This window comes from Fopius arisanus, unplaced genomic scaffold (assembly GCF_000806365.1).
Source record: "Fopius arisanus strain USDA-PBARC FA_bdor unplaced genomic scaffold, ASM80636v1 scaffold00087, whole genome shotgun sequence".
Lineage (NCBI taxonomy): Eukaryota > Metazoa > Arthropoda > Insecta > Hymenoptera > Braconidae > Fopius > Fopius arisanus.
This window is the reverse complement of record NW_011887826.1, coordinates 121,110-138,585: the sequence shown is the minus strand read 5'-3', so window position 1 is coordinate 138,585 and position 17,476 is coordinate 121,110. Positions and strand designations below refer to the sequence as shown.

The 17,476-nt window shown below is 41.1% G+C and overlaps 5 protein-coding genes across 10 annotated transcripts; 2 read left to right on the top strand and 3 right to left on the bottom strand.

Moving 5' to 3' along the window:
- Window positions 1-617: 617 nt before the first annotated feature.
- LOC105270410 (serine protease snake) lies at window positions 618-3,936 on the top strand. Its single transcript, XM_011311310.1, has 5 exons — window positions 618-794; window positions 1,831-2,028; window positions 2,702-2,934; window positions 3,026-3,321; window positions 3,390-3,936. The coding sequence occupies exons 1-5, from the start codon at window positions 719-721 to the stop codon at window positions 3,694-3,696; spliced, it is 1,110 nt and encodes a 369-aa protein (XP_011309612.1). The 5' UTR covers window positions 618-718; the 3' UTR covers window positions 3,697-3,936.
- LOC105270411 (GTP-binding protein 2) lies at window positions 3,848-8,043 on the bottom strand. 3 transcript variants are annotated; one of them, XM_011311312.1, is made up of 4 exons: window positions 7,012-8,043; window positions 5,961-6,213; window positions 4,605-5,836; window positions 3,848-4,545 (listed from the first exon to the last, which is right to left on the bottom strand). In XM_011311312.1, the coding sequence occupies exons 2-4, from the start codon at window positions 6,211-6,213 to the stop codon at window positions 4,261-4,263; spliced, it is 1,770 nt and encodes a 589-aa protein (XP_011309614.1). In that variant the 5' UTR covers window positions 7,012-8,043; the 3' UTR covers window positions 3,848-4,260. The 3 variants fall into 3 exon arrangements, with proteins under 3 accessions (XP_011309614.1, XP_011309615.1, XP_011309613.1); XM_011311313.1 differs by lacking the exon at window positions 7,012-8,043 and adding an exon at window positions 6,478-7,004; XM_011311311.1 differs by lacking the exon at window positions 7,012-8,043 and having other exon boundaries at window positions 5,961-6,463.
- On the bottom strand, window positions 7,335-10,721 carry LOC105270412 (protein TAPT1 homolog). 3 transcript variants are annotated; one of them, XM_011311314.1, is made up of 7 exons: window positions 10,309-10,721; window positions 10,051-10,205; window positions 9,720-9,817; window positions 9,322-9,656; window positions 9,153-9,250; window positions 8,832-9,047; window positions 7,335-8,621 (listed from the first exon to the last, which is right to left on the bottom strand). In XM_011311314.1, the coding sequence occupies exons 1-7, from the start codon at window positions 10,517-10,519 to the stop codon at window positions 8,064-8,066; spliced, it is 1,671 nt and encodes a 556-aa protein (XP_011309616.1). In that variant the 5' UTR covers window positions 10,520-10,721; the 3' UTR covers window positions 7,335-8,063. The 3 variants fall into 3 exon arrangements, with proteins under 3 accessions (XP_011309616.1, XP_011309618.1, XP_011309617.1); XM_011311316.1 differs by having other exon boundaries at window positions 10,051-10,236; window positions 10,309-10,413; XM_011311315.1 differs by having other exon boundaries at window positions 10,325-10,411.
- Window positions 10,722-10,799: 78 nt separating this feature from the next.
- LOC105270413 (peroxisomal N(1)-acetyl-spermine/spermidine oxidase) lies at window positions 10,800-12,898 on the top strand. The gene is made up of 2 exons (XM_011311317.1): window positions 10,800-10,998; window positions 11,218-12,898. Exons 1-2 carry the CDS (start codon window positions 10,815-10,817, stop codon window positions 12,582-12,584), a joined length of 1,551 nt encoding a protein of 516 aa, XP_011309619.1. The 5' UTR covers window positions 10,800-10,814; the 3' UTR covers window positions 12,585-12,898.
- Window positions 12,899-13,467: 569 nt separating this feature from the next.
- REPTOR (repressed by TOR) lies at window positions 13,468-17,471 on the bottom strand. Of its 2 annotated transcripts, none has more exons than XM_011311307.1 (3): window positions 14,985-17,471; window positions 14,754-14,876; window positions 13,468-14,683 (listed from the first exon to the last, which is right to left on the bottom strand). In XM_011311307.1, exons 1-3 carry the CDS (start codon window positions 16,537-16,539, stop codon window positions 14,568-14,570), a joined length of 1,794 nt encoding a protein of 597 aa, XP_011309609.1. In that variant the 5' UTR covers window positions 16,540-17,471; the 3' UTR covers window positions 13,468-14,567. The 2 variants fall into 2 exon arrangements, with proteins under 2 accessions (XP_011309609.1, XP_011309610.1); XM_011311308.1 differs by having other exon boundaries at window positions 13,468-14,662.
- Between the last annotated feature and the right edge of the window lie 5 nt (window positions 17,472-17,476).

Sequence of the window (17,476 nt, the reverse complement as noted above, 5' to 3'; positions counted from 1 at the left end):
TAAATAAAATGTCAGGCGATTATATTATTTAAAATACTCGCTATTTTGGTATTGGAAATCCAATCGATTTCTATGAAGAATTATCATAATGGCTTTTGAAATTCTAGCTGTCCTTGAAATATCAATGATCATTGATAATTTCCATTTCAGGAAACACAAATTGAAGTTCGTAACTCAATGGACTTGCAGGTAAACGTTCTCATTTATTATCTCCTCTAATCTTTCTCTAATTTCCTCCAAGAGCGCATCGAAATGGAAAAATTATTGAGATTGCACGCAAAAATTTGCATGGGAAAATTGAGAAATGGAGATTACATTTTATGTTTCTTATGGGATGCACAGAAAATTAAATCACGTCAATTAATCAATTAATCGAAGATAAACTAATAATTTTCATTGTCTTGTCCATGTCCATAATTTTTTTTCATCAAAAACTCAAGATTATCCCGAAAAACCGCAATCAAGGTAGACCCATGCAAATGTACTCCAAGTGATGTATCATTTAGTGTGTAAACACGTTTTGATGTCACATATCTCCGACTGGATATATGAGGAAAGTATTGGAGGATGTGTGAGTAAAACTTGCACACATCGTCTCTTGCCGATTTAAATAAAACCCGCGACGTGACTCGGAATTTATTTAGTGTCGGAACATCGAGCGTCGAACGTAATTTAAAAAAAAAGAAATCCATTCGGTGACTAGTTTTTCTTCGAGGTCATGGCTGTCCCCGGGAAACTTCACATGTGCTTGTTGCTGATGTGGAGTATATGCCCTGATGCCAAGACACAACGAGGTAATTCCCCTTGAATAATCGAGCCCAACCGCGAAGAACCGACGAACTAAACTTCTTCTTCCTTTGATTTTTCTCAAATATCTCCGAAACTACGGGAGATGGTGAAATCATCCTTGAAAGCTTTTTTATAGACCTAATTGAGAAGTACTCAAAAGCCTTTTACGAAAATTTCGGTATCTCTCATCGTTTCCGAGATGTTTCGAAAAAATCGGTAGGCTAAATTGACTCGTCTCGTTTTATGACTTCATAACAAATTTTTATTTTGAAAACTGCAGATAAGCATCGGCATTGCCGCAGACAATATGTTTTTCCATTCATATATTGTGATTGTAGTGAAAAAGTGGTCGCAGATTTTGTTATGTTACATTATTTAATTATAAATGTGTGAAGGATTTTTTATGTGTTCTGTAAATGATTCAATGTTCCTAGAATGAGATCGGTTCTCGGTAATTTTGAAAATTGATCGACTGTTTGGCATTGAAACGCGGATATGACTGGCTATTATCTTTCGTTTGCTTCCAGACCACTTTGATAACGTGACGCCCACCTAGTCACGTTCAAATATTATTTGACAATTAATATTCAGAGATTATTACGTAAAATGCAAATCTACTGTGCAGAAAAGACGTAGAACAAAAATACAGAAGATGAGAAAAGGATTTTTGAAAGGATAATACCGCGTGAGACGAGTCCACTTATCTTGCTTTAATTCTAATTGTAATAATTCATCTACTTTGTCGAAAATCAGGATTTCCAGTCATTTTTATGTCATTTATTTCACACCTGGATTTTATTTTCAAGGAATCAAATTATAAATTCATAACGTTTCTCAGAAAATTCACTGGAATTCCCCATTTCAGAGGTACAAGACCGACAATTATCCGATTCATTTGAATATTCGATCACAACACGAATATTCAAAACCTAATTACTTCAATTTTTTAATTAATTGAAAATTGAATTGACTGTACGCCGACCAAGCTTCCTCGGGAAATAATATTTCTCGATAATTATAAATAATGATTATTACACACAGAAGGAAGTCCCTGCGACCTAGAAACTGGCGAACCTGGGGAGTGTAAATTGCTGAAAAACTGTCCTCCGAGGATCGCTGAAGTTCGCCAGGGCAGGAGGCAAGCGGATTCACCGAGATGTGGGTGGGACAAATTCGAGGAAATCGTGTGTTGTCCCACCAAAATTCAGGAAAAAATTGGAATTCGCCCGGCTGATTTAGGTATTTCCCACGCCTACACCTGTTTTTTCCTTCTCTCTCTCTCATCTTTATGAATAAAAATAGAAGACGAGAGTACTGATAAATACCGATTTCATCCCACCATTGAACGGCTCTCGTCATTACTTCAGATCATCAAAAAGAATGACATCCGGAAGTAGTAAATGAGTAAATGGCTTCGGGACCGATGGAATTATCAATCGATCATCCAGTCATTAATAACGGTTAATCGGTTCTTGATAACGCGCGGAAAAATAATTGTTCTTGGATATTTATGTACCGAGGATGATACTTTGCAGTTTCTTCCTGTTTTCCAAGAAAATGTAAACAAAATCCCATTATCTGCAATAAAAATGAAAAAATTAGCGCACTATTGTTTTCCTTGTAGATAAAATCGTAAAATTGTGGAAATTTAGAATAAGGCGAATTCGCAGAAGTGTTATCAGTGCAGTATTTGATTTAATATTCTTTTCAATCTGGGAATTTTTTCCCGCAGTGATTAATCGATTAAAACTACAATTGCTACAACAATCCCACTGGTTCTCATGATAAGGGAATGGCTGTGGATTTTACTGCATTGTATTTCCAAGATGAATGGGAAATTTTATTAATGAGACGATCCTGAATTAAATGAAATACAATTGAATGCATTTGAATACAATTAAAATTTTTTCAGCTTGTCAACAATACGAAAACGACATTTTCCAAGTGGTGACACCCAGCATCACGGCTGGCATCGAGGCGAATTCCAGAGAGCTACCTTACATGGCAGCCCTGGGGTACATCGACAAAGATAAATTACCTGAAAAAGAGGTAATTTACGGCTGCGGCGGTACTATAATCGCCCCCACGTACGTCCTGACTGCTGCCCACTGCGTCGAGAATTTCCAGAATCGTGTTCCCATTTTGGTAACGAAGCTGTTACAATTCAGTGTTTATCTCCACTCACAATCACTCCAATTACTCTAGATAATGTGGAATACGTAATGAATTTTGATAGGTACGAGTTGGGGCTGAGTCCCTCGACCCCAAAGCAGCGGGTGCTCAGTTCATAAGGATAAAGAGTATAATACAACACCCTTGGTACAGACGCAGTCAAATTTACAATGACATTGCTCTCCTCAAGTTGTCAAATCCCTTCAAATGGTCAACAACTGTCAAGCCAATTTGCCTCCATTCAAAATCAATCAGCGAGGCTGACATCAACGCAAATGTCTCGATTTTCGTTGCCGGATGGGGTGACACCGATTTCAATGGGGAGAGGTCCGATAAATTGATGAGAACACCGAGTCTCAAGTAAGTGATGCACTTTAAAGAATATTAAAATTGAGAAATGAAGTGATTAACAGTGAGATTCCCCACAGTCTGGTGCCACTGACAAAGTGCTCAGAGTCGTATCCAAGAAGCCGGCGAATTCCCCGGGGTCTCAACGACACTGTCATCTGCGCTGTGGATGGGGATCAAACGAGAAGAGCTGACTCCTGCCACGGGGACAGTGGAGGACCTCTTCTGATGCTCGACACCCAGAGTGACACCATAATCGGCATCACCTCCTTCGGCCAGACCTGCGGAAGCACAGCACCTGCAGGGTACACCTCAGTCTTCAAATATCTCGACTGGATCGAGCAGAATGTCTGGCCTGACACACAAAGTCGATCTGCCACTGACTGAAATCAATTATAATCAATGCAATTGCTCTAATATCTACTTGGAAGCCTGAATCACCTGAAAACTGAAGATTTTTTCCAATTTTGGAAGAAATTCCACTGAAATTTATTGGAAACTCTACAATTGTGACCTTTTTAGTGGAATACGATTGAAATTAACTGGAAACTGAAGATTTATTCCACTTTTTGGTACATAAATTAGTTTCGTAGCTAAAGCATTCTGTTGAGCCGAGTAATATTTATACAAAAATATCAACGATATTCTTGTTTCACAAGCAGAAAACATCCCAAGTCTTGTGGTAATAATCCACCACATGGATATCATACGCAATTACACTATAAGTACAATCTGTATTATATACATTAACCTCCATCAGCTATTGAACATCATTTCTTATATCACATGATAACTGGTAAATCTTTAAGGGTAGTTCTACCCTAGAGCAGTTAAACACTTCAATACTTCATATTCCAAAGCTCCAGAAATTAAAAATTGAATTACTTTTAAGTTACTTGTCAAGACTGAGAGAAAATCACTTGAATTTTAACAGAACGAAATACTTTTTCATTATTTCGGGCTACTCTCGGAGCCTATCAGTGGAAACACCTGAGTGATTTTGCCGATACCCTTGGCCCTACCCTCCCTGAAGAGGAGTCTCATCCCCACGTGGAGATACTCTGGGTGACTGACGAACCTGAAGAGAACTGACGCTGTGTCGTTGGTCTGCAGGCCCTCTTCCTTGATATCCATTATTCCCTCCATCACGCACGTTTGCCTGACATTCCCCACGTGGACAGTCGCTTGGAAGCCGGGGTATATCGCTGTAGCGTGGTAAACAACCAGAACAGTTGCCTAAATGAAAATAAAACGTTGGAAATTGTCTTACATGAGCAATTCAGCCGTCAGATTACCTGAAAAAAAACCGTGGCGTGTGGATGATCTCCGCCACTAACGAGCACCATTCCAGGCCTGAAATGGGGCAGTCCCCCTCGATTATTGCTGGGTGCAAGAGTGAGACTAGCACTCTGTGATGCTCTGACAACACAGCAGGGGGCTTTATTCCTGTGCAGACTGACGACCTTCACAGGACTGAACTCACCATCGGGGAGAGGTCCCACAAGTAGTCTAGCTCCTGGTGCAATGGCACCCTTGACGAGGAGGCCCCCAAGCACAGGTTCACTGAGACCAGCGACCCTGAAAGTCTCATCAATCTGAAAGAGACAGGTGCCAGGCTCTGTATCACACGTCGAAGACTCCGAGGGTGAGAGATCCTTAATGAAGTTGGTGAGCTCTTCAAGGCCAGCACCTGTCACCGAACTAACAGTGAACACAGGAATAATATTGGATTCGTAGTGCTGAAGGAGATCGTTGTTGTTGCTGCAGAGGACGAGATCTTTGCCACAACCCTGGGCCCTCACAGCGCTCTCTAGCTGCATGAGAGTCTGTCGATAGTCGCACAGGCCCAGATCTGTTTTCGTGACGACAATGAAGAAGGGAAGGTGCAGGGCTAGACACAGGGCCATGTGCTCTTGGGCAGCTTCGTTCAGGGGAGGTGCCACTACCAGCATTACGTGGTGAGGTGAGTAGCCCATCAGTCCCAGGAGTGTTGTCCTCAGGTATTTCCTGTGTCCAGCTAAATCGATAAATGTCACGACCTTGGATGCGTGCTCGCAGATCTCCTCTGCTGTCGTCATCTCTGCGTAGTTGAGGACGTGACCCACAGGATCAAATCCAATTATCTCGTGGGATATCGAGGATGTTCTTCCTGTTCTGATCTCGTGCAGGTGTCGTAGCATGTTGAGTCTCGCCCTCCCCCGGCCATTGTCCAGCTCCCCCTGGGTCAACACACCCAGAAGAGTCGATTTCCCTGCATCTTGGGATCCCACCACTGCTAATCGCAGGTCTATAACACTGTCCTGATCGTCTCTATCACCTTTACGTAGTTTTGTCACCATTACCTCTGCCACTCGTCTCTCTGTGGGGTTGTCGTCAGGGAGTTTTTTCTTGGATTTTGCTTTTGTCACTCGCTCTCGAAGGACTCGAGTCGTCGCACCCAGGCGCGAGGCCATGTCTCGAAGAGTCTTGAGTGATGCTTTCATCTCGTCTCGAGACAGACCTGCTAGCCTTCCATTGTCCTCCACACCTGAAATTGTCATTTGAAAATGGTACATGCATTTTGGGTGACACAGGTTTCGAGATTATTCGACATTTAACAAAAAAGATGACTCATTCTATTTCATTCTTCAAGAAAATGTTATAAAATTTACCAATTTGATAAATAGCCTCTCCATGTCCCTCCCTGAGCCTCCACTTCATCTGCGTCACCAGGTGCTCAAACCTCTGTGATGATGGATTCACCAGCTTCAACTTGTACTCGACATTTCCCTGTTCGGGCTCAGGGGGTAGACTCTCCTCATTATCCTCATCATTTCCCCGATCGCATTCATTTCCCTTCCCCCAGGACTCTCTCCTCTTGCTCTTCGGTTCCCCAGTGTCAAACAGCGCCAGGAACGACTCCATCTTCATCACGACAATCAAAACAATTGATTTTTATGCACTTTCAATGAATTATTGCATCAGCCTCCATCAAAAAGTACCCCAGTGTATCATCCACTGTTATCCACTACAATACAGACATAAACAGTCGGAACCGCGAACCCCTGGTGGGTGGAGGATCACGTGACCCTCTGACATTTATGAATCTAGCGCCGTTCATGAAATTCCCGTTTTCAAATGCATTTGTCAATTTTTTATGAGAATGATAATTTATGTTTCGATAGTTACTCATTAATCGCCTCCTCATATAAAATCTGCTATATCTCCATCTCCATACAATGTAGTGAAATTAATTTTAATTGAGCCAAATTAACCTTTAACGCCAATTAAATCAAATACGCGTACTCCGCTGTCATGAACGTTCACATGAGAACCCATCCTTGGGCACATCACTCATGACACTTTCCAGTCCACGCTTTTTTACTGAAGGAATGACACATCATGGTTTATATACACACCAGAGCAAACACTGATATCGAAAACAAAAGGGGAAATCCACGTCAGCAATTGTCCAATCACTTGTCATTCGATGAGATATTATCGATGAATTCGAAACTCATATCCTTATCTCTTCTGTTTTTGCTAACAAAAAATCAACGATTTTTGCGTTTGGCTCGAGCTGAACTGACAGCTGGGCTCGAAGGGTTAAGTCAGGGGTCGTTTTCTTGTTCAAAATCATCACTCAATCATCACTGAATTATAGGAGATAGTGGGTGAATGAAGAATCAGCGGAGTGAATTGAAAAAAAATTTTGGTACTGACCTCATCTGTGGTTTGAGGTCCTCCTATCCTAGAGTTTAAATCGAGCAAATTCAAATACCCAGTACTGCCAGAAAATAGTGGGCGGCCATGTTTATTCGTCCTTCAAATCCCCTTTGGCAAGTCACTGCAATCTGGCAACTGGCATACGCCAGTCTCACACGAAAGTCGAGAAACGATAGTCCCCAGTTTTAAAATTGATAATCTCATTTCACTTTCTCCTTCTATTACACCTGGGGCAATAATCCCGCTCGCACTCCCAATTCCGATATAATTCCGTTTTTGTTAATAATCTCTTAATAATTTTTTAAATTCTAATGCCATGCTCACCTTTCATCAGTTTTTATTCAATTTTTTTTAGTTTAATTTTTTTTAAGTTGTGAAAAGTCGACGTTACAGTTCATTCGATAAGAAAAATTTTACTTAAATTACATTAGCTGTATAATTTGAACTATCCCATTAGAAGTAAAGAGCGATAGCCGAGGGAGTAAAATGAACATTCGAACTTTTCTCGGGTCCTTTCGAAAAGTCGAGTAGTCGTTTTGCCCCACTCTCGTCTATGAATATTACGAAGCAAAATTCCTCGTTCTCGTTGCACGAAAAAAATAGAACAGAGCATAACACCGCACCATTGCATCACTCTCCTGGCAACCGAAAACCCACGAATATATAAATCAGACGATTTTTTAAATCGCACACCGAAAAAAAATGCTCAACATTAGAAAAAATGTTTCTGGATTAAGGAATAAATTGCCTATAACCAAGGCGACAATTTCTTTTGAATCTCTAAATTTTTTTGCTACCGTCAGAATTTTTTTTCAACACCAAAAAGAACTGTTTAAAAAAAAAAAAAATTCTCGAATTGAGATAAAGTTTCTAAGGTAGAGAGAATATTTTTTCCGATGTATAGAGAACAATCACAATGATATCTTCCCAGGAAGAAATATCAAAAACCCTTAAGATTACAACTCAATGTTATGTACAGTCTGTATGTACACGATCATTTAAATTAAAAAAATTGGCTACGTAATGATTACGTAAGACTTGCAGTCGTGTCATTGGGGTAAGAGAGGTTCGCTCTCAGCCCTGACGACATGTTTAGTGGAAAATTCCTCGGAATTTGATTGTACTTTATCGTTCTTCAACAATGCATCGTTCAGACACACGTTATTGAGACTGACAGCTGAGTTTGAGAACATGGCCATTGCGCAATTAGAGTCCTTCTGATCGACAACACTAGTGGATCTCTGGATCTTCTGATGATTGGGATTTCCGGGGTTTTTATTCGTGTGGGAGGAGATGAGGTCGCTAGCTTTTCCCAGGATGATGAGGCTGTTGAGCACCCTCAGGGCCACGAGGATCAGGTACCCCAGAAAAAAGAGGAGGAGATTCGCCGGCTTGGCTGATGGAGTCAGGGTGGTGCAGAGGACTTTGCCGATGGCTACGCTAAGGGGCAGAGGGATAAAACCCATTCGACGGGCCACAAGGTCAGAGGGATCTGAAAAAGCTGTCTCTTGTCGAGTCTGGGCCATGTCGTACGCCAAACTCACTGTGTAGTCCCGATAAACTGTCGATCGTAGCTCGTTGAAACGTGTGATAAAGGCGTGTTTCACCTGAAATCATTCGTTTCAAAGAATTTCATCATTTCGAACTGTTCGTCAATTTTTTTTGAAAACTTGTACGCATGAGAATGATTTATTACTTGTGCCGTCGCCAGGGAAAATTGATATAAAACCTTTTTTTTATTAATGATAAATGAGAATGATAGGAATAAAATTCAGAAAAATTTTAAAGAACTTGAGAATCGATTTTGAATAAATTACCCAATCAACGAGAACTTCAGCAACAAGTAGAAGTATGCAATCAGGAAGTAGAACAGCTAAGCGATCAGCTTTCCATGCATACTCTTTCATCGTCTGAAGACTCACGGCTAGGAGGAGCATCGTGAGGTGAAACCTCTCTCTTACGTCAGCGCAGGCTAGTTGAAATAAATTACTCTTGTCGAATTTCTTGAAAACCGAGCCTTTCAATTCCACGAACTGAAATAATTTGGAAAGTCGATAATTATCAAACCACTATTTCAAAATAGAAACATTGTGGGACTTTTTTATATTTAATTAAATCGATCAAATTTCGTAACTTACATTATTCGACATCATAATCGTTAAGAGAGCTTTATTACTGCTGTTAATGGCGACATTGAGGGTTGTGGCTTGAAACAACACGAGAATGCTGTGCAATACTGAACAAATATCGTCAAGAGAAATAATTATACATATTTGACGAAATCGATTTGTCACGTGTAAAGGATACAGACGTAGGTCAAAGCAAACAGCAAATGGGGAAGAGTCCCCAGGTGTTGTCGATGCCTCGATTGTGACCTTGATCTCGGCTCGGTGGCTGTCCACAGCAATGCATCGATCGTATCCTGTCCAAATGCACTGAACAAGCGATCCCCAACCTCCAGCATGTTGTAGAAAATGTAGAGTTTGATAACCGACTGGCTCTTGACCAGATGATACATCATGGACGTATCCACTTTACTCGTTGCTGCCCAGCAACCCACCACGACAACTCCTTTCAACAGATCACACACCTCAGCTGGACGTAGAAAACGCTCTTCCTTTTTTCTCGCCCCTTTTTTACCCCTGCAATGATTATTCATTCGATCAGAATTTATCCCTCGTCCATTGACTTGTTTGATTTTTCACCTCAGACAGTGCTTGAGAGGTCGACTGATGATGGCCCACAGCGCCATGAGAAATCTCAAGGGTAAAAATGTGTAAACGAATAAAAAAGAATCTGCACACTGCAATGGAAGAATAAATTAAATAAATTAGGAGTGGAGTTATATTTTCAATTATCCACTCGGTTGAGGACCTTGAGGTGGATATTATTGAAATAATCAACCGTAGAAAAACTAGATATGTAAAAAGTCACAAAAAATATCTCGAGAAGAAAACAAAAGCTATTAATAAATGAAACTTCTCCCTCACTCGAGATCACCTGAATTTTGGAGAATGACTAATCCCTGAAAATTACCTGAAAAAATCCATAAGACATAAATTTCTCGACCTCCCTCGGTATCTTCATGAAGGAATAAATTTTTTCTCGCCTCGCAGAGAACCTCTCCTCGTCATGCTCCAATTGGTATCCCCTGGTCAGCTCGGTCTTGACGAATTCGAAGATTGACACAGCTGCAAAAGAGTCCCCAAGAAAAAATAAAAACTGCGAGAACTCCCAAGGCAAATCCCTGCCAAAAATAGTATCCTCCTCTCTCCCAATAGTTTATGTAATTACCACGTTTCCCAGGTACCTCAGAGACTTCGTCAGAGATCTCACAACCATCCTCACGAGGTTCAAGTCCTTCAACCCTGTCCTCGACATTTTTGGAGGTTTTTCCATCACCCTTAAACCGAATACGTCTCCTCTCAGGACTGACAGACGAATTCCCATCAACAAAACCTTCACCACTATCACTCATTGTCTCTTGTTTGTTGACTCTCGTCATGATGACAGGATACCCATAACCTCGTGGTGAACAGCTGTTCTCCACTCAGCGCAATCTCAGTGGCTCGACTGACAGAGGAATTAAAAGGAAATTCTCCTGTCGATCCCGAGACCATCGAAAATTCTAATAATCACCGAATCTATCGGCCAATTCACTCAGCCATGACGAGACGATCCTCCCGATAAATCGTCACATTCATCACTGATTCACAACCGACCAACGGGCACAAAAAAAAAAAACCAATAATGTACGCGTGTTGTCAGTTGACAGTTGTGTGAGAAACGCGTACGATGACATGAACATGGCGGCATCCACTAGTGAGTTGGTGGATGACCGATATCACTGCAAAATATGCATTATTGGAGGTGGAATGGCCGGTTTATCAGCTGCTAATCATTTACTCAAGAATAATGAGAATGATTTCGTTATTCTCGAGGCGAGGGGTCGTATCGGAGGACGAATAGTGGCCACTGAATTCGGTGAGACTGATTAACCTCGATTCTATCACCCCACGTCCCCCCATAAACTTCCCTCTTCATTAATTATTATCAAACAATCATGTCAACTCATTTCAAATGCATCAATGGAAATCATTAATCACCCTTAATATTATTTAATATGTCATCAGCTGATAACCGCAATGCGCCAATATTTTCTGTTGATTCTCTCGTCACCAGTCAATGTATCGACTTTTTCAGGTGGTGAACGAGTGGAATTGGGGGCTAATTGGATTCATGGAGTCCTGGGGAATCCCATCTTCGAGCTGGCCATGGCCAATGGGTTAATAGATATTGTCAGGTGTCCAAAGCCCCACAAGGTCGTAGCAGCCACTGAAGATGGTAAACAACTGCCCTTTCCAGTCCTCCAGGAGATCTACGAGGCCTATGTCTGCTTCCTGAGGAGATGTGAGGAGTATTTCCTCAGTGCCTATAATCCTCCGGAAGGTATTAGCAGTGTTGGGGCACATGTTGCCCTGGAGACTGATCTGTATCTGGCGTCGTTGCCAGAGGAGGAGAGACCCATTCGACAATTACTCTTCGATTGTCTGCTGAAGAGAGAGACGTGCATTACTGGCTGTGATAGCATGGAGGATGTCGATCTCCTGGAGATGGGGTCTTATGCTGAGCTCCAGGGGGGTAATATCAGTCTCCCTGGGGGGTACAGTGCCATCCTGGAGCCCATTTCAAAGCACATCCCCAAGGAGAAGATCCTCCCACGTCATGTGGTTGAGAAAATCAGGTGGCAGACTGTCTCCAAGGATAAACCAACGAATTGTACTTATAATAATAACAGCATAGAAATTATTTGTGAGAATGGAAAGACCATCGTGGCTGATCAGGTCCTCTGCACTCTTCCCCTGGGGGTACTTAAGCACAGGATCAATGACATCTTCGAGCCACAGCTACCAAATTACAAGATCGAGGCGACTGGCAGACTCATGTTTGGGACTGTAGATAAAATATTTCTCGAGTACCAGAGGCCTTTTCTCAATCCTGATATCTCGGAAGTCATGCTCCTGTGGGACGACAGAGGAATCACCGACGAGGAGCGTCAGGATATCAGTAAATCCTGGCACAGGAAAATTTACTCTTTTACTAAACTCTCGGATACTCTGCTCCTGGGGTGGATAAGTGGGAAGGAGGCTGAGTACATGGAGACGTTGAGCACCAGTGAAGTTTCTGAGGTGTGCACCACTATTTTGAGAAAATTTCTGAATGATCCATTTGTTCCAGCACCCAAGGGTTGCATCTGCACGTCCTGGCATTCCCAGGAGTATACTAGGGGATCTTACACTGCCATGAAGGTTGGGGCTAGTCAATTGGATATTGAGGCACTGGCTGAACCCATCTACTCACCCCAGGAGAAAAAAAAGATTCTCATTGCTTTTGCTGGGGAACACACCCATTCTTCTTTCTACAGTACTGTTCATGGAGCTTATTTGACTGGTCGCACTGCTGCGCAGAGTCTTCTGGAGTCGAGGATAAAGGAGAAGCAGGGGCTCAGTGTCAACTGCGAAGAGACCAGTGACTTGAGCTCTTGGATTCAGGGGATTTCACTCAACTGAAGGATTTTTCACCTATCTCGGGGGCTCACGCTTCTTCTTGTGAATTATTTCAATTTTTTTCTTTTTGTATATAACGAGACAGCTTTGAAACATGTACATATTAAATCGCCTATTTAGGTATTAATGTCATTTGTTACTCGATGAATTTTATTAGTGGAGATTGAATGGAGTATTTGGGTCAATCTAGTCGTGCAAATACGCCACCAATAGATATTGAAGACATGCATTTTATTTATCCATTTTTATAGGTCTAACGAATATTTGTGATTGTTTTTTTTTACCGGTAAAGGCCCTCGAGTGCCATTTTATCGAGTCAATAGGATTAATTTTAAGGATTTAATGATACCAATGCACAAAACCGAAGTTATTTCCGTTTGCAATTTTAGTAAACTTGTGGATTATTTTTTACTGTATTACCAAATTAATGATAATATAAATGATCGTTTACTCAAATTTTTATTCTCCACTGTTTTATTACGCATACAATAGCCTTGTACAGACGATGTATAATTTTCTTTATACTCATGTTACGTGATAGAACATTTATTATGCATATAATGTGAATAAAATACCGTAATACCTCTAATACTCCATAAATTCATTATTCAGCAGTACAAGACCGAAAAGATAAAGTGAGATTTATTTCAGGATCTTGTTAATTATCGATTGATCTAAACAAGTATTCGTTTTAGAGGTCTATATTTCCGCTGCAAATTGAATCTTGCAGATAAATCGATAATTAATCAAAATAATCAGTACGACTTTTCTCACTTCATCCCTCCACAAATTTTTCCTTCAATTATTTGTTCGAATGTTTACTTTTCTCGTTCATTATCCAAAACCTTGAGGTTGAAAATTACGGAGAAAATAAAGAGATAACTCGTAAACTCAAAGAAATCACATCTATTTACATCGACGAAATATCCTACAAACTTAGAGTATAAACTACAACTCGTACCTGTTGTCATAAAAACCAAACAAAAAAAAAAACACCATCTTAACAAGTAAAAACCACTCGTGGAAAAATATATTATAAAATTCAAAGTAGTAAGATACAAAATAAAAATAACGAATCATTTGATGACTTATACTTAAAATAATCTGGCACATAAACGTAAAAATCCATTGTATCAGTAATAGGCGAAAAAACTTCCCACAGATAAAAAAAACGCCCAAAGCCGATGTCCCTTACCACGAAAGATATTCCATATGTCCATAAAAAATGGTTTCCTCCAAAATTGTATAATTGTCCCCCTATTTTCTATGTTTTTCCCTCCATTAGCGTAAAAAAATCATCCTAGGCAATTCCCAATTGACATAAAATTCGAGGATTCTGGTTCCATAGTGAAAATTACTGTACAAAAGATAAATCCTTTGCATCCTGATCGCATCTGATTTGATTAACAGTAGGCGTCATATACCTATGGAATATATTAATAAAATATATTTAAAAATCAAACGTTATATTCACGTATTATAGATCTCTTAGGATAGAAGCGCTTCCAGCTACCAGAGCTGTCCCAGCAGCCTAATATCTAAACGTAAAATATAGTTATATATCGTTATATCATATTTCCCGACAATGTATACTCTATATTCTTTCAAAGGTTTATTTTTTTTCAGCAGGTATAGCGTTTCGTTTGAGGTAGACCATGTCAGCCAACTATGCTCGAGAGGAAATCCTACTCTAAATTAATGCAATCACTTTTTAAATATCACCCAGAGTGCATTAAGAATTTTTTCAATAAACATTTCGATTCTTCAATTTTTTTTCCCCGTTTATCAAATATTCCGCCTTCCATTACGTTTCAAATAGTAAAATTTTAAATGACTCTGAAGAGATGAGAAAACAATAATTAAAAAATTAAACTCTTAATTTGTCAACGATAACTACGAAAATATATCGCTGTGTGCACGGTTAGACTGTCTTTCGTTCTCTGCATTCCACAATCGATGTGTGAGGAACAATCTAACAAATCTGTACTAAAAGTCGTCAATACCCCCATCAGCAACTCCAGATTTCACTTTGTCAAGGACTTTATTGACGAAATCAGTTGAGTGACTTGCTATACGAACTTCTGAAACAAAAGCATTACCCTCTTCACGAAAAGATGAAAATATTATAAAATACTTTCATTTTAGTGTGGATATTCCCAGGGCGATACTCACTTGTTGCTGATTTGACGATTTTATCCATTTGCCGAGTGAGGTCTTCCTGGTTCTCTACATTTGGATCGGCCAGTTTTTTAGCTAGGGTGCCCTTCATCTGCGCAATCCCTTGAATGAGACGTTCTGAAGAACAAAAAAATATTTTTTAATATAAAACCAATGGAAAATGGAGAGTAACCAGTGAATTCCCCTCAAGTTCTGAGATTTTCATATGAATAAAAAAATACTGACTGTGTTCCTGTTCAAGTCCGTGTAATTTAATTTTATTCGCCTCATGCTGTGCCTTCTTCTTCAGCCGACAAGCCCTGGAGGCCAATTTATTCTTCTCCTTCCTTGTTTTCGGTCTAGCAGTGAATGGCAACTCTGAGACTGGTGTCATGTCATTGATAACCCGAGCTAACTTATCCAACTCTCGTCCAATGCTGTACAATTTCCTGGGATTCGGTGTGAGGTCGTTTCCATCGCCCTTTCTAGCTTTTCCACTGTGTTTTATTCCCCTGAGTGCACACTGGGGACTGAAAACAGGGTCATGCGGCTGATTGAGGATATGTGGATTCTCCAGACGAGCACGTGCCACCAGTCTTTGGCCTTTGGGTCCTTTGGCTTGCACGTTATACTGCCAGAAATACTTCTCCTCCTTGCTAGATTTCGGTTTACGCCCCTCGCTGCTCCCTTTAATACTGCCTTGATCCTCTCCATCACTTCCCCCACTCTCATTGTCACTGGTGTAATCGGAGTAACGATCACTATCATAATCAGTGTCGTCATAATCCTCGTCATGACTGAGGGGCTCGATCTGTCCCAGGCCCTCTATATGCACCGGAGGATCTGGACTTAGTGCGGATCCAGTACTGAGACTGCTGGTAGAACCTGCCTCGACAACTCCAGTGCTACTGGTGCTGACAAGATGTTCACGAGGCTCTCGTCTCGCCCACAATTGGTCCAGACCCATCGATTGGGCTGGAGCGGACGTCGAGATCCAAGAGGACTTTACACGAGTTGCACCTGTCTCCATCGGGGAGGATGTGTCCATCGGATTGCAGGTAGACACATTCTCAGCCTTTCTCATGAGAAGCTCATGTAGGGTCGACTGGGCTGTGGGTCTCACGATCGGATGAGGAGATATCGATGAACTTGCGGTTGAACTCCCTGCAAAATTACTGGTACTCGGACTGGGATATGCAGGTGGGCTGACAGCCTCGAGATTATCAATGATTCCAATGCCATTGTAGCTGAATGCCGAGGTAGTAGTGTAAGGAGTGTAATTTCTGTAAGAAATAGCGGACTGCGGACAACTGCCGGGTGTAAAATTAGTGAGTCCTCCACTGAACAAAGTGCCACCAGTCTCGATGATTGTATCAGCCCTGAAAGGTTGTAGTCGATCGTCAGGAGGAGGCAGAATTAGATCATCAAAATTGAGATCACCCAGAAGTATATCGTCACTGCAATTGAGTTCAGCCAAAGTCGGTGACTGAATCAAATCCGCTTTATCCACTTGAAAAATATCATCATCCTCCATGGGATATCCAATATCCACCGGATCCGAATCATTTCTGTTCTGCAGCTCATCCTGATCTGTTCTAGTCCCCCATATGGGTAGAACACCAATCGGTGAAGGAGACAATTGATCATATCCACCACGAGTTCCCCGATGTCCTCCAGGAATTGGAACCGAAGCCGAGGCCAATCCCATCTCCAAACCCTGGACTGGTTCCTGCTTCACCAGTGTATCCATTGCATTAATTCCAAATTCAAACAAATATTCGGAAAAATTTGAATCCCCCATTGTCCCTCACTCCTACCACAATTCCACTATTTAAATTTCTCTCTGTTCACCTCGATAAATAAATCGACAAATTGAAAGCCAATCGAATCAATTATCTTGACAAATAAGGGATGATAAAATATCAAAAACCACCACCACTCATGAACAGAGACAAGAACAAAGGGGCTGTCATCACTCGACTGCGTTAAAACCACAAGGTGTAAACAAAGCCCGACGACTGTCAATAATACAAATGGTGGCTCCCAACGAGTCTGACAATCTCAAAATACACGGACACGTGCTGCTGTGATTGCAACATGCAGTATCAATCGACGCGTGGGAGTGCAAAAGCTACGATTTCCATCGTTTATCTGTCACTTGAAGTCTCATTTTCCTCATTCACTCCACCGCGTGCTAACGAAATCCTCAATGTTTTTGTTATTCTCCTTGATATTTGGTCGTGTCTTCTCCACTTGTTCGCCTGTTCGATGAGCTCGATAGAACTAAAATGGTAGCGCCTATGGCGGTGGGGGATAACGCCTATCTTTGTTGTTTTTTTCGGGTAGATCCGACAAAATATTCACAACGTGGAGGAATAAAAAGATGTAATCGATCGGAGTTACTACTGCTTTGTGGGTCACATATTGTGGCCCTTTGACAATGCACGATGTCTACGTATGATGACCATGACTTTCATCAATGGATGTTTTCATATCTCACTAATAAATAAATGTATCCTTGGCTCTCCTCAACGCTCGTCTCGACAAATTGATTTCTCACAATCTCGCAATCACTGGATTAGTCACAATTCCACGGGAAGCTATATGGCGATGATTTTTTCTTTTTTTTTTACTTTGAGATGTTTTTGTGAAAGAGTTAGCACGAGATAGTCGAATGTCTGTTGTTGTTTTGCCACGAGATTCTTGGGAATAATAATATTCCCCTCTGGCGAGGTTTT

Excerpts from the sequence above, each read along its gene's own strand:
- LOC105270410 (XM_011311310.1), top strand. The coding sequence starts at position 719 with ATGGCTGTCCCCGGGAAACTTCACATGTGCTTGTTGCTGATGTGGAGT. Across the intron at positions 2,935-3,025 it reads AGAATCGTGTTCCCATTTTG|GTACGAGTTGGGGCTGAGTC; the intron begins GTAACGAAGCTG and ends GAATTTTGATAG. Across the intron at positions 3,322-3,389 it reads ATGAGAACACCGAGTCTCAA|TCTGGTGCCACTGACAAAGT; the intron begins GTAAGTGATGCA and ends GATTCCCCACAG.
- LOC105270411 (XM_011311311.1), bottom strand. The coding sequence starts at position 6,219 with ATGAAGATGGAGTCGTTCCTGGCGCTGTTTGACACTGGGGAACCGAAG. Across the intron at positions 5,837-5,960 it reads AGAGGCTATTTATCAAATTG|GTGTGGAGGACAATGGAAGG; the intron begins GTAAATTTTATA and ends TGACAATTTCAG. Across the intron at positions 4,546-4,604 it reads ACGCCACGGTTTTTTTTCAG|GCAACTGTTCTGGTTGTTTA; the intron begins GTAATCTGACGG and ends ATTTTCATTTAG.
- LOC105270412 (XM_011311314.1), bottom strand. The coding sequence starts at position 10,519 with ATGACGAGAGTCAACAAACAAGAGACAATGAGTGATAGTGGTGAAGGT. Across the intron at positions 9,657-9,719 it reads CCTCTCAAGCACTGTCTGAG|GGGTAAAAAAGGGGCGAGAA; the intron begins GTGAAAAATCAA and ends TAATCATTGCAG. Across the intron at positions 8,622-8,831 it reads CTGAAGTTCTCGTTGATTGG|GTGAAACACGCCTTTATCAC; the intron begins GTAATTTATTCA and ends GAATGATTTCAG.
- LOC105270413 (XM_011311317.1), top strand. The coding sequence starts at position 10,815 with ATGAACATGGCGGCATCCACTAGTGAGTTGGTGGATGACCGATATCAC. Across the intron at positions 10,999-11,217 it reads AATAGTGGCCACTGAATTCG|GTGGTGAACGAGTGGAATTG; the intron begins GTGAGACTGATT and ends CGACTTTTTCAG.
- REPTOR (XM_011311307.1), bottom strand. The coding sequence starts at position 16,539 with ATGGGGGATTCAAATTTTTCCGAATATTTGTTTGAATTTGGAATTAAT. Across the intron at positions 14,877-14,984 it reads CGGACTTGAACAGGAACACA|AACGTCTCATTCAAGGGATT; the intron begins GTCAGTATTTTT and ends TTTGTTCTTCAG. Across the intron at positions 14,684-14,753 it reads AATCGTCAAATCAGCAACAA|AGGGTAATGCTTTTGTTTCA; the intron begins GTGAGTATCGCC and ends CTTTTCGTGAAG.